At 36.6% G+C, this 12,609-nt stretch overlaps 1 protein-coding gene across 5 annotated transcripts in view; it reads right to left on the bottom strand.

Annotated features, from left to right (window-relative positions):
* Window positions 1-3,378: 3,378 nt before the first annotated feature.
* RAB27B (RAB27B, member RAS oncogene family) overlaps window positions 3,379-12,609 on the bottom strand; it is a 137,469-nt gene continuing 128,238 nt past the window's right edge. For all 5 annotated transcript variants that reach the window (XM_077892318.1, XM_077892336.1, XM_077892307.1 and 2 more), the window contains 2 exons: window positions 10,735-10,858; window positions 3,379-9,648 (listed from right to left, as the gene is read on the bottom strand). In XM_077892318.1, coding sequence (XP_077748444.1) covers window positions 9,459-9,648; window positions 10,735-10,858 — 314 coding nt within the window. In that variant the 3' untranslated portion in view covers window positions 3,379-9,458. The remainder of the gene's footprint in view (window positions 9,649-10,734; window positions 10,859-12,609) is intronic.

Here is a 12,609-nt window from a genome sequence, read left to right on the forward strand (position 1 = left end):
GAGAGACAGGTGTTTTTTTAAAAGTTAAATATACACCTGCCATATGACCTAGCCACTCCTTTCTTTACTTTTTTTTTTCACCCCAGGAAACAACAGCTTCTGTGTATCTGAATTTTCCTGGCACCTTTGTTTGTAATAGCCAAAACCTAAGAACACAACAGATGTCCATTAAAAGGTGAACAGGTAAACAAATGTGGTACATCCATACTTTAGAATATAACTCAACAATAAGAAGAAACAAGAAGCACAAACAAATATATACAACAATGGATAAACTTCAAATCATTAAATTTAGTGAAAGAATCTAGAGGGAAAAAAAGATGACATGCTATGTGATTCCACAGCAACAGAGAGCATATCAGTATTGACCCGGGGACAGGAGAAGAGGGAGAGAGTGCACAGGAGCACAGAGACACATAGGGAGGGAGTAGAAATGGGTGGTGTGTTGAGAATGGTGATGTTTCCATGGATGTGTTCCATGACAGAAATCAATACCTTGTAGAATTTAAAATTTACTTCAATAAAGTAGTAAAAAAAATATAAGTTAACACTGTTATTATTCTAGCAACCCAATCGGGTTGTCACAAAGGATTCATTCATTTTTTTCTTTCAACAAGTATTTATTGAATGCCTTCTATGTGCCAGGCACTGTTCTAGATGCCAGGGCTCTGACAGTGGAGAAAGAAGAGGGCGTGCATGTGCCGGGGAAGAAAGAAAAAGGAAAGATCTCTACCTTCATGTAAATATATTCTAGTGACAAAAAAAAAAAAAAAAGAAAAAAGAAAAAAAAACATAATAAAGTCAGAGATGTCCCAAGACTGTGAAGAAAAATAAAGCAGAACACAGGTATCAGGAGTTACCGGGGTTGACGGTTGTGGTTGCAATTTTAAACAGGTTGATAATTTTAAATGTGGTAACAATGGATTGTTAAATTAACTAGGAGAGTAATCTTAAATAAGATCTCTCTCTTTGGGATGCCTGGGGGGCTCAGTGGTTGAGCATCTGCCTTCTGCCCAGGGTTGATCCTGGGACCAGGGGATGGAGTCCCACATCCGGGTCCCTGCAGGGAGCCTGCTTCTCCCTCTGCCTGTGTCTCTGCTTCTCCCTGTGTTTCTCATGAATAAATAAAATCTTCAAAAAAAAAAAAAAAAAAGACCTCTCTCTTTAAAGATACCATTTAAACAAAGACAGGAGGAAGGCTAGGAAAGTGACAGGAGGAAGGGTGTTGTCATTTGGCGGAGGAAGGGTCCAGGAAGAGGCAAGCGCAGGTGCACAGGCTCCGGAGGACAGACAGACCAGGTGTGTCCTGGAAGAGCTAGGATGTCAGTGCAGCTGGACTTGGCCCGTGAAGAAGTCCCACCCTCGTCTAAGTCATCTTCCATGCAACATAGTCTTTCATGTGTTCTTTGTAGAAGTCATTCCTTTTATTTGAACAATGAATTATCCTCCCAGTTCTTTGAATTCTGAGCAGTGGAGAGCTGATGAGTTTTAGGAATCTGTATCTCGATTTTTGTCTATGTTTTCCTAATATGCTGAGAAAACCCATGTTTCCAGAAGGCTCAGTCAAGGGAAAACTACTCTTGAAAGGTTCAGCTGAGTGGTCTTATTTTGACTTTACGCCCTTTGCCTAGAGGACGCATGCCGAGCTGCTCTTGGGAGTCAGGGAAGGAGAAGAGGGTCCACGAAGCCAGGCAGCATGTATTCATAATCCAATAGTTTACCAGCACGACTCCAAATCACTCCTTCTGCTTCATTTTTTTCATCGGTGAATGAGTCATGATATAAAATTCTCTGGAGAATCAAGCAAACAGTCTGAAGTTGTCTACTATTAACCTTGCTGCTGTTTTTTTTTTTTTTTTTTAATTTAAATCTTTTTGGTAAAGAAGAGTCACTTTCTCAGAGACCTACAAAAATGGTTTAAAGCTTTGATTATTTCAAAAATCTGATTATTATCCTGAAACATTTCTAATACCTATAATATAACCTTTGTCAAATTATAATTTGTGTGTTGGCTTTTAAAGCATAATGTCACCTAAATGAGTTTTTTTTTTTTTTCTAAATGAGTTTCTAACAGAGGAGCAATGCTCACATTCTTAGAATTAGAATTTATTTTTTTTAAAGATTTGTTTGTTTATTTATTAGAAAGCAGGGGTAGGGGTGGGCAGAGGGAGAGGAAAAGGAGAAGCAGACTCCTCTCTGAGCACAGAACCTGATATGGGGCTCCATCCTAGAACCCTGATCATGATGTGAGCCAAAACCCAGAGTCGGACTCTTAACCGACTGAGCCACCCAGGCACCCCAGATTTAGAATTTTATATTGAAATGGAATTGTTCTTGGTAGAGAGGGCAGCAGATAAACCAAATACCTTACATACAGTTTTTAAAAGATTTCTCTTTTCCTCATTAAAGATAGTGAATGTAAAGATGGTCTTTTTTTCTCCCCATCAATATGGGGCATGCTGTGACTATTTAAAAATCCTCTAAAGCCATTAGGAAAAGCAAGTCTCTAATGACTTGTTATAAATTACTTAAGAAACCAAAGGGCAAAAGACACTGCCTATGTGAAACAGCATTACAGCTACCAGGGAGTCAAGTTGAGAGCATGGTGCCAAGGATTTATTTGCTTGCAGTGGGAGAGTTGTTTATCTTTAAATTAAAAACTCATCATTATCTTGGCAAAGACTATCTAAGTAACATATGGAATGAGAGCAGCTCTGGGAACAAGGCAGCCTTTGCAAATGAACATTTAAAAGGAAACTGTATGGTCATGGTCTTGAATCAGCCTCGAACATCAGTCCTTTCACCAGTCTGGGACTAAGGAGGTTGCCACCACCTGCCTCAGCATCTTATTATGGGGAAGAAAGAGGTTAATATATTGAGGTGCTTACTTTAACAGGTTAACAGCTAATTTTATACATCTATCCTTCGAAATTATTAGGACATTTTCCTTGAAAGCCCAGGCTTTAAACAAATAGTAAATGCATTTTTAGAGAGGTGGATAAAAATCACTTGGCTAAATTCAAGTTACTTATTTCCCAGTTTCTAATGGATACCATTTTATTTTTTTATTTTTATTTTTTAAAGATTTTATTTATTCATGAGACACAGAGAGAGAGAGAGAGAGAGAGAGAGAGGCAGAGACACAGGCAGAGGGAGAAGGAGGCTCCATGCAGGGAGCCTGATGTGGGGCTTGATCCCAGGACCCCCAGGATCACGCCCTGGGCCGAAGGTGGCGCTAAACCGCTGAGCTACCCGGGCTGCCCTAATGGATACCATTTTAAATCTGAAACAAGTTCCATGTTGATTCTGATTTAATGTTCTCCATGCACCACACATGCAACTTCAGCACAGAAATAAGTTTGCTTTGAGTACACAAAATAACTGATAAAAATGCATTTTTATTATTGAAAAATGTGCAGGAACAATCACTGAATACAGTTTCTCCACCATGGTATTCAAACCCAGACACCACAAAATCATTGGATGCTATGATTTCTGAAGCCACTAGAGCTTTGGTACAACAAAATAATGATCTAACAGTGTTTGTCAGGCACCACAGTCTACTTAGGGGCACAGAGAATAAAAACTCCATGTTTAAGGTTTTAATTTACATTCATAGCACTAGACAAAACAGAGATCTGTGTAGATGACAGACAAAACAACCAAAAGTGCTTAGCCTAAAAATGAGAATAGTATCACTTAAAGGTAGACTGTCGAATACAGTGAAGCACTTCAGTGTTAGGTTAGAACATTGTCTATTTGTAACACATTAAGCAAGGTAACATATCTCTTAGATATTTTCAGATGCAGTCGGTATCTTTTACAAGGCTATGGACACAAAAGCCCTATTTGTACAAGGACGATTTGACCAAGTTGTAATATACTATCTAGAATGTAATTGGACTCCTTGGAAGAAATACAAGATGACATACAAAATGAAATAGAACTCTTATTTTCTCAATAACTTGAGCTATATTAAACTTTTTCAATCACACACAATGACCTCAAGTTGCTAACCACCGATAGCTTCCAGTACCCACGACTACAATTAGTGTTTTGCCCCTGCTATGACACTTCTTCTCACAAGTGGTTTAAATTATTACTGTAATTTTTTTATTATTCTTAGCCTGTGATAATAGTGCCCGTTTATGAAATGGAAAATAATTTACAAACCAATTTCTTAGATAGATTCTCTTTTGAGCTTGACACGAACCCTATGAGGCACACAGGGTTTAATAAACTCCATAGGAGGAGAAGCCACTAAGATATTTAATGACATACTCGGGGTCCCCAAATTTTTCTTTCTGCCCACTTTCCTTTCTATAATACTAAGCTTCCTCTCAAAGAGCATTTTTGAAAAAGTAACCTGGACAAGAAAAGAGTAAGTATAAGAATATGTTATTACTTTGCTAGGCACAGACACTATTTTGATGTTTCAGCAGACATCAGGCTAAGACCCATTGATTAAATAAGGGATCCATTCAGTTAAGGACAGACATGTCTGCTTTTACAAAATTTGCTAATGATGCTTAGGACTAAGTCAGCTGAGGGGTATTAGCCATGATTTCCACAATCTGTTGGAAAGAAAAGGAACTGGGAAACAAATTCAAATGAGTCAATCCAAAGATGATTCCTTGGTACATTTTTTTTTTCTTCAAAAGCTGACACTCTTTGAAATAACCTCACGATTCCACTGCTAATGCCTTTGCTCTCTGTGTATGAAGCTCAAAAATAACCATACACTGTTGGTAAAAGGAGCTCTGTGGAGAAGCATCTTTGTGATTCCACTCCTCGAATAATTAGTCAAAGTGCAATGTATGAGAAAATTAAATTCAGATAGAGCCAACAAAATGTTTCAAAGTTTCCCACATTTTGATGCCACTAATGAAATATTGGGTGTTTAAATGTTTATTATTATTATTATTATTATTATTATTATTATTATTAGCTTAGTTCTAAGGGCATAAACTTCTACTTGATAGATAAAAATGATGGATATAAATACTTGCCTTGGATCTTCATGTTAAAAAGCTCTTCTTGTTACTAATTCTCTTTTTTCGTTTTCTACCTAAAAATCAGCCTCCATGTATATGGCCTTCTCTGTGTTCTGCAATATTTAAGAATGCTATTCAGACATTGAACTCTAACCTTTCTTTATAGTTCTTTCTCAACAATGTCACCATTGTTGGGTCTCCACCCAGGAATTCTAAGACAATAAATTCCTAAAATTCCCTAGATTTCTAACAATGATTTTTGTCAGTCCTTCTTTATGAGACAGATATCTTCACAGGTTTATAAAGCATTGCAATAACACTCATCTAAGATTCAACTTCTACCTTCCATGTTTAAGAGCTTAGCACTCCCCCAGAAATAAGTTTATATCATATTGATCAAAGATCAAGAAGAAAATACAGTTTTGGTGAATTCTCAGACAATTTTTTCAAATATAGACAGTATCTGGACATCTTTAAAGATAATAAAGCTTTCCCTAAAATATTTACATATATTAGCTGTCTTTTAATGTTTTAAAACTTGGTGGTATTGGGTGAAAGACAACTTTTCCATCTCTTTGGCTGATACCAGCTTTCAGATCTCTCTTTTAAAGAGTTAAGTATCTTAGAAAACCAGAAACTTCAATATTATCTCTTTATAATCTGAGTTTGAGCTCATAACTCCAAGACTCTGTATGGATGAGAATCTTTCCTCAATGTTTTATACTGTGATACATACTGAGGAAAGCATATGTACCCTTTTTTAAAGTGAAGAGAGATACAGAATGGTGAATAATTTTGTGTCATACACACAGGTACTGGATTTCCACTATACCTAGTTGTTCACTGTTACACATACGGCCTCTCCCTCTAGCTGATATATGAGCTTCATCAAATTTGTTGGTTTCCAGTTGATTCAACTTACAGTTTATAGAATGTTTTGGCTGTTATTAAATAAGTTTTAATGTGGTCCTGTACTTCTCGATGGTCAAGCTTCTCTCTTTTACATTGGAGACGGAAAAGGTCTGATTAAAACTCTCGCCCAATTCATTTTACCTTGACAGGCTGGCAGAGAATAACTTAGGCTGGAAGCAAAACAAAGACACCCACTGATACACAGAATGGCCCATCTGGTTAAAAACAACAGATGAAATATTTACTTTAGAAAATGCTGGTTTTGAGTTTTTTGCAATGTATAGCTGGTTCTGTGGAAATGAGAGAAAATCAACTAGAGTGGTGACTTGTGATTCTAAAACTTATGCAGAGACCCACGAGCTCGATTCCTAGCATGCAGCATTTCTCTTTGCCAATTCATGACTGGTGACCCTTGTCATACCAAAAAAAAAAAAGTGCTTTCTCAGCTATTTTTGATATGTTTTTCAAAGGATTTTTTTTTTTTTTGTATTAAAAGGTAACTTTGTACCTACTCACAGTTGAGTCTCAGGCAATGCCCACTCTCATTCCATGAGCAGTTTAGGAGACCAGAAGATGGTGGTAATAATCTGCAGATGCTAATAACATCCTGAACCCTTTGCTGAAGATATTAGAATAACTTTAGCTGCATTGGTGTCTCTGTGAGGCCTTTCTCAGATATGATATAATAGGAAATGAGCTATATGGTTGGAGACAAATTTGGTCATAGAGGTATTTGAGGCACTGTGTTAGAGCAATGTAAACATCAAACTAGTGTAAGCACTCCAGAAATGATTTCTATATCAGAAAGGAATTTCATGTACATTTTAAATATTTCCCCCAAATACAGTATGGTTTACCAAAGCGTTTGGGAGATAACAAGTAACAGGATACATCTTGGCTAAAAATACATGCTGTTTTGTTAAAGGAGGTATGCAGTTCTTTGAAGCAGCCTGTATACTTCATGGTCCCAAATCAATTCGAAATTGTAAAATGAAATACACATAATAATTAATTCTGTAATAATAAGTGAAGGCATTTGCAGCAATGGTGACACAGAATTTGGGATTAGATGTCAAACTTGAAAAGAAAAAAATATCTTTCTTAGGTCAAGTACTTATTTATAAGTAGAATGCTATTTTAAATTAATTTTCTTGTCTTCTTTAAATTTCATTCCTCTTGAGACTGTTGCCCAATAATTGTTATTTTTATAGGCAGAGTTCTATAATTATAGGCATCGTCACCCTCTGCTTCATGCTACAGCTATCAAATAATGATCTTAAAATAGACCCTGAATAAATGTTCGTCAAGTAACTGGCAATGACAGAACCTTGGCAAAAGTAAGTCAATCATATAACTGGAAAAAGAGTAGAAACTGAAAAACAAACCCAAAATAGAATACCTTTAGGATTTCATAAAGGCTAAACACTCCCTATTAGGGAAATGCCAGGGGCATCATAACCTGATCCAAGGAAGAGTCAATAAAATGACCATAGACATTTACCAAATTTTGCCATCGCAATGATTATATTGTTTCTGTTCACTTTTCTTTCAGTCAAAACATGCTGGACATCAGCTAGTAGATTTCTATTGTCATGGCTCAGGCACTGAGGTCATGAATCACGTCGTAGAGAAAAACACCACTGGAGGTAATACCCAAGCATGATGGATCTTAGAAGCTGGGATTATGCTGTAGAAATAAGAGGGACTGAGGAGTTCACACTGAGAATTTTGCAAGATATTTTAGACAATCCCTCGGATCTGTGTTCCTAAAATGGATTTCATACCAGATGTCGACTGTAGAGAGAGGTTCAAGGGGGGAATGGCAGGACTGTGATTTAGGGTTTCTAATGTTTATCACTTAAAAAATATGCACAGAGTGTGGAAAAAATGAAGTTTAACTGACAAAATTTTATAGGAAGAAGACCATCCTTTTGAAATTATATACTCATGATAAAAAGAGAAAATCTGGAGTGTGATGCCTTTGTTACTGATAAAACTGATTGAAATATTTAAATAATAGTTTAATAGAAGTTGCTTATGCTTATCAAAAACAAAAATAAAAAGGCAATGCCATACCAGTTTAGGCACAATAAGAATAGGCCAATGGAAAATCCTTTTGCAATGATTTTTAAAAGAAAAGGCTGTTTTATGTGAAAAAATAAAGTGATTAACCAAATTTTTAGAGAGAAAAGACACAGCTCCAATCCTGCCTTACTCTTTAACCAAACGTGGTTGTTTTTCCATAGGCAGAAATGAAAACAAATATGAAATATATTGTAATATGGCATGAGGCATCATCAATTTTTATGTGACAAATGACCTGAAAACTCAGAGTGACCATAAAATCAATCCATCATCCTAAAGTTGTTGATCTACAAAGCAACACACCTGTATTTTTATAATTGATTCAAAGTCAGGGGTGGGCATGGAGAGTAGAAATGTGATTTAGAGTTTCCAATGCTTTTGTAAATTAAAAAGAAACCCACAGTTATTAGTCACTTTTGTTTTCATATCACCAACATAGTTTATCTAAAAACAATTAAAGCTAAATAATTTTTCTTGACTGCATTTTTCAAGACATATTTAATAAATGACAACTTTAATTTCTCCTCGTGACCCTTTACCAAGAAAAATGAGATGTTCAGATGAAACTGAACACTCAATCGAATTCCAAAATTTTGTTTGGAAGGGGAAACCTCTGGAGATTCTTAATCCCAACTGATAATGTCAACTTCTAATTGGCTTGAGTGAAATTTGGCTAAATGATTCTTCCAGACATCTGTAACAGACACATTTAATTTCATTTGTCCAAATGCCATGTTTTCATACTTTCATTTTTCTCCCAGGGCATTTCTCTTGTACTCTGTCGTCCACAGTCCTGTTCTTGTCTATCTGCCATTTATTAAGAGTATAAAAACGACATTAATATCCAGGCTCCCACATTTTAACAAAAATCTGATTCACAATCGTATAACCTTACCAGTACTTGAGTCACCTTAAGACAGCTTATTGGGTATATATAGTAGTCATTATTAATGATCCTTTTAGACTTCTTCATTGTATACCCATTTTTAGCTAATATATTCCCCCAATGCAAAACTAAAAGTATAAACCAAATTTTATATAAGAAGTAAATCCAATCTTTAAAAAACAAACAAAAAAACCCGCCATTCTATATTCTTCCTTTAGTGGCCTATCCCTTTCCCCCATATGACATGGCAATTTTTTTTTCTGATTTAAAACTTATTGATATCATCTTGAATACTTTCTTACATATTCATTTTCTTTTTAAGAAAAAGCAAACTGAGCATCCGTGACAGTGAGATCACATTAGAAAATCTTTGATCTTGTTTGGAGGGTGCCTCAGAGACAACTGGTCAATTCTTTGGAACACTGTTGACTATTCTGGTTTCGTAAAATAGATTTTTTCTGGCAGAAAAGAAAAGACATGCCATTATGCATGGTCTACTCAACAACGATTTTGTGGTTTGTCACTGTTTTTTGGAAGTAATATTTGGGTGGGGGTTTTGATGATCAGTTCCTAGGTAGAGTCTAACAGCCACATTTCTTCTCTGCTGGTTTTTCCCCATCTAGCTTTCCAGAGTCTCCACCATTGACAGTGTCGGGAACTTGTGTCTTCTCTACACACTGTTCCATTCGCTTCATTATTAAGTCCAGAAGGGTTTCCACCGCTTTCTCCACATTCTGGCCAGTCGCGGCACTTGTTTCAAAATATGGTATACTTGCATCGAAGAAGTGATACATATTTTTGAGAGGAAGAAATCAGAAAAGATACAACAAGATGTACAAATGAGTAATAGGCACAAACATGGCTGGCATAGAGATCGCGAAATAATCACTATTTTGCCCACTGAGTTGGAAAGTATCCTTGTTTCTTCTCAGTGAGTAAAAAATGGCAGGCTGCTTTCTCATGTGGGTATATCGGACAAGGAAACGGATACAGGAGGTACTTAGGAATTTGAAGCTAAGGTATTATCACTGTTTCACAAGAAATTTAAGAAGGTAGAAATAACTAGACTAGTGATAAATATTTACTATTAAAATAGCACTTCCCTGTTAATCAATTATCTGGTAATTTGACTTAGAAATTAAGCAGGCACTGAAGAGGATATGCATGTCAATAAACCGTCTATATTTATATGGAATCAAAAGTTTCAAGAAGACATACACATTTTTAAAGCTCTCAAGGAAAATTCTTCAGTAAAAAATTGGCAGGAATGAGGCAACTGCTTTAAATTTAAAGTCTGTGTTGGAAGTCAACTTATCTTCGTAGGGGGATATTTAAAATTATTTTTGATCTGCCACTTAAGCTCAGCAAGGATGAGGATTGCAATATTATGTCCTTGTCAGGTGTTATTTCTTAGAGTTTTGCAGCTATTAGCGGAAAGGCAGTGGACGATAGTGTTGAAGGTCACGAGCTCTGATCTCAGACTGCCTGGGTTGAATTCAAGCTCTGCTACTTACTAGCTACCTGGCCTTCCATCAGTTACTTAATTTTTCTATGCCTCAATTCTTAATATATAAGATGGGATGATTCTAGATCTCCTATGTTTGGTTATGAGTAGTTAAAGAGTTAAAGTCTAGAGGGAGTTGTTGGCACATAGTAGTAAGGATTCAGCCATTGTTAGCCACTACTACTATTAAGGAATCGATTTAAAAGATCACATACATTCCCCTGAAAGATCTTTTTCATTCTTGTGCCATTATTGACTCAAGGGAATCCTTCCTAGTATCAACCTCAAGTCCCTGTTCCACTACTAAGCCGCAGTGTGCAAGGGCAGATGACATCTCCGAGTAAATGACTTACCCGTATTTGTCAGCGAGGTCCCGGGCTTGCCTTTCATTGACTTCCCTCTGGTCCGGCAGGTCTGCCTTGTTGCCAATTAATACTATATCTGGATTTTCACAATAAGCGTTTGCTTGCAGTTGGCCTTAGGAAGAAAGCAGATGGACCCAGCACATTAGTTATAAACAAGTGATGTCAAATGACTGCTCATACTTTGAATTCCTTTTTTTTTCATACTTCAAATTCCTAATCTAATTGTTCACCTCCAGTTTGCCTGCTTACTAGTTATATCATATTAGCCAAGTTCCTTAATTGTTCTCAACTATACCTTCTTCAATCTGTAAAATGAGTGAAGATAATGCCTCAAAAATTGCAGATTATGAGTATTAATAATAACTGCTATGAAGCACCTATATGATCACCGATCTGTAACTCTCTTGCATCTGAGGAACTGTCCTCCAAGATGGACATACTGCTTCATACTATTTGTTCCTCAAATATAAGTAGAGATAATAGAACAGGAATTTTAAGTGTGTAAGTATGTTCCTTCAAGAGGCTGCTACATTTTTTTTTTTTTTTTTAGTAGGCCCCAGACCCAGCATGGAGCCCAGTGTGGGGCTTGAACTCATGATCCTGGGATCAAGACCTGAGCTGAGATCAAGAGTCAGATGCTTAAGTGGTTGAGCTACCCAGGTGCCCCGAGGTGGCTACTTTTCTACCTCCTGAAGTCCAAGGTGATGATCTATCAGAAGAGAACATTTCTGAACCACCACAAATTCATGTAGAAACAATTTTAAGACAGGTGACTTGTTTTTCTTTTTCTCCAGGATACACTGCACAAAAGAGAGAAGAAAGAGAGAGGGAAGGAAGGAGGGAGGGATGGAAGGAAGGAAGGACAGAAGGAAGAAAATGGTACAAAATCTGTCAACTCTTGTTTTTGAAGTTACGGGGATTACTTTACTTTCTATCTCAAGGCATGCTGTGTGCAAGTTTGCCAAGGAGGAAGACAAAGCTTGCTTACCCTGTAACAGTGATTATTTGGGTGTTAAAAATTAAAGTGTTATGAGACATGCCAATTAATTATCTTAAATCCCAATAGTATCCTTCTGGATCTTTTTTTTAAATAAGGAAGAATTTTATCTGCCTTGAAAAAGGATGAACAAATCATTCCCTGAAAGAATCTGATAATCTTATTATCTCTTTATCTCCTCAGAATCTAATAATACCACCAAAATTTGGAGAAAGAAATACAATAATAAAAGGAAATAGAGACAAATCCTAGGATAAACACTCAGTTGGAGAAGCAATGAAGGAAGTCAGAACTTGTTGGTATTTGTTGCCGCTGCAGCAACTGCATTTTTGAACTCACATTTAAAGCAGTTATATGTAAATTATAAATAATATATAATAATAAGAAATACATGGGTTTTTTTTTTTTTTTTTTTTTTTTTTTTTTTTTTTAGTATCTATTCTGTGCTAGACACTAATCCTGGCTTTGGGCTATTGCAATGCAACAAAGCAGACGAAGTCTGCACTTTCATAGAGCTCACATTCTAGTGGCAGAGGGTCCAAAGGACAAGTAAACAAAGAAAAACATAATGTCAGGTGGTGGTGGTGACAAAAGGAAATGTAAAGTGTGCTGAGGAGATAGAAAGTAATGAAGCGTACTAGTTTAGATGCATGGTCAGGGAAGGCTTCTTTCAAGAGATAAATAAAGTTTGAACAAACCCTTTAAGGAGATGAGAGAATTGGCACACTCTATACACGGGAGAAGAGGTATCAGGCAGAGAAAATTGGCAAGTACAAAAGCCACAAAGTAGGGAATGGGCCTTTTGTCGCGGGAATAGCAGGAGAGGTGTTTGGCTGGAGGCCAGTGAGCTGGGACAGGATCAGAGT

Source organism: Canis aureus, chromosome 1 (assembly GCF_053574225.1).
Source record: "Canis aureus isolate CA01 chromosome 1, VMU_Caureus_v.1.0, whole genome shotgun sequence".
NCBI lineage: Eukaryota > Metazoa > Chordata > Mammalia > Carnivora > Canidae > Canis > Canis aureus.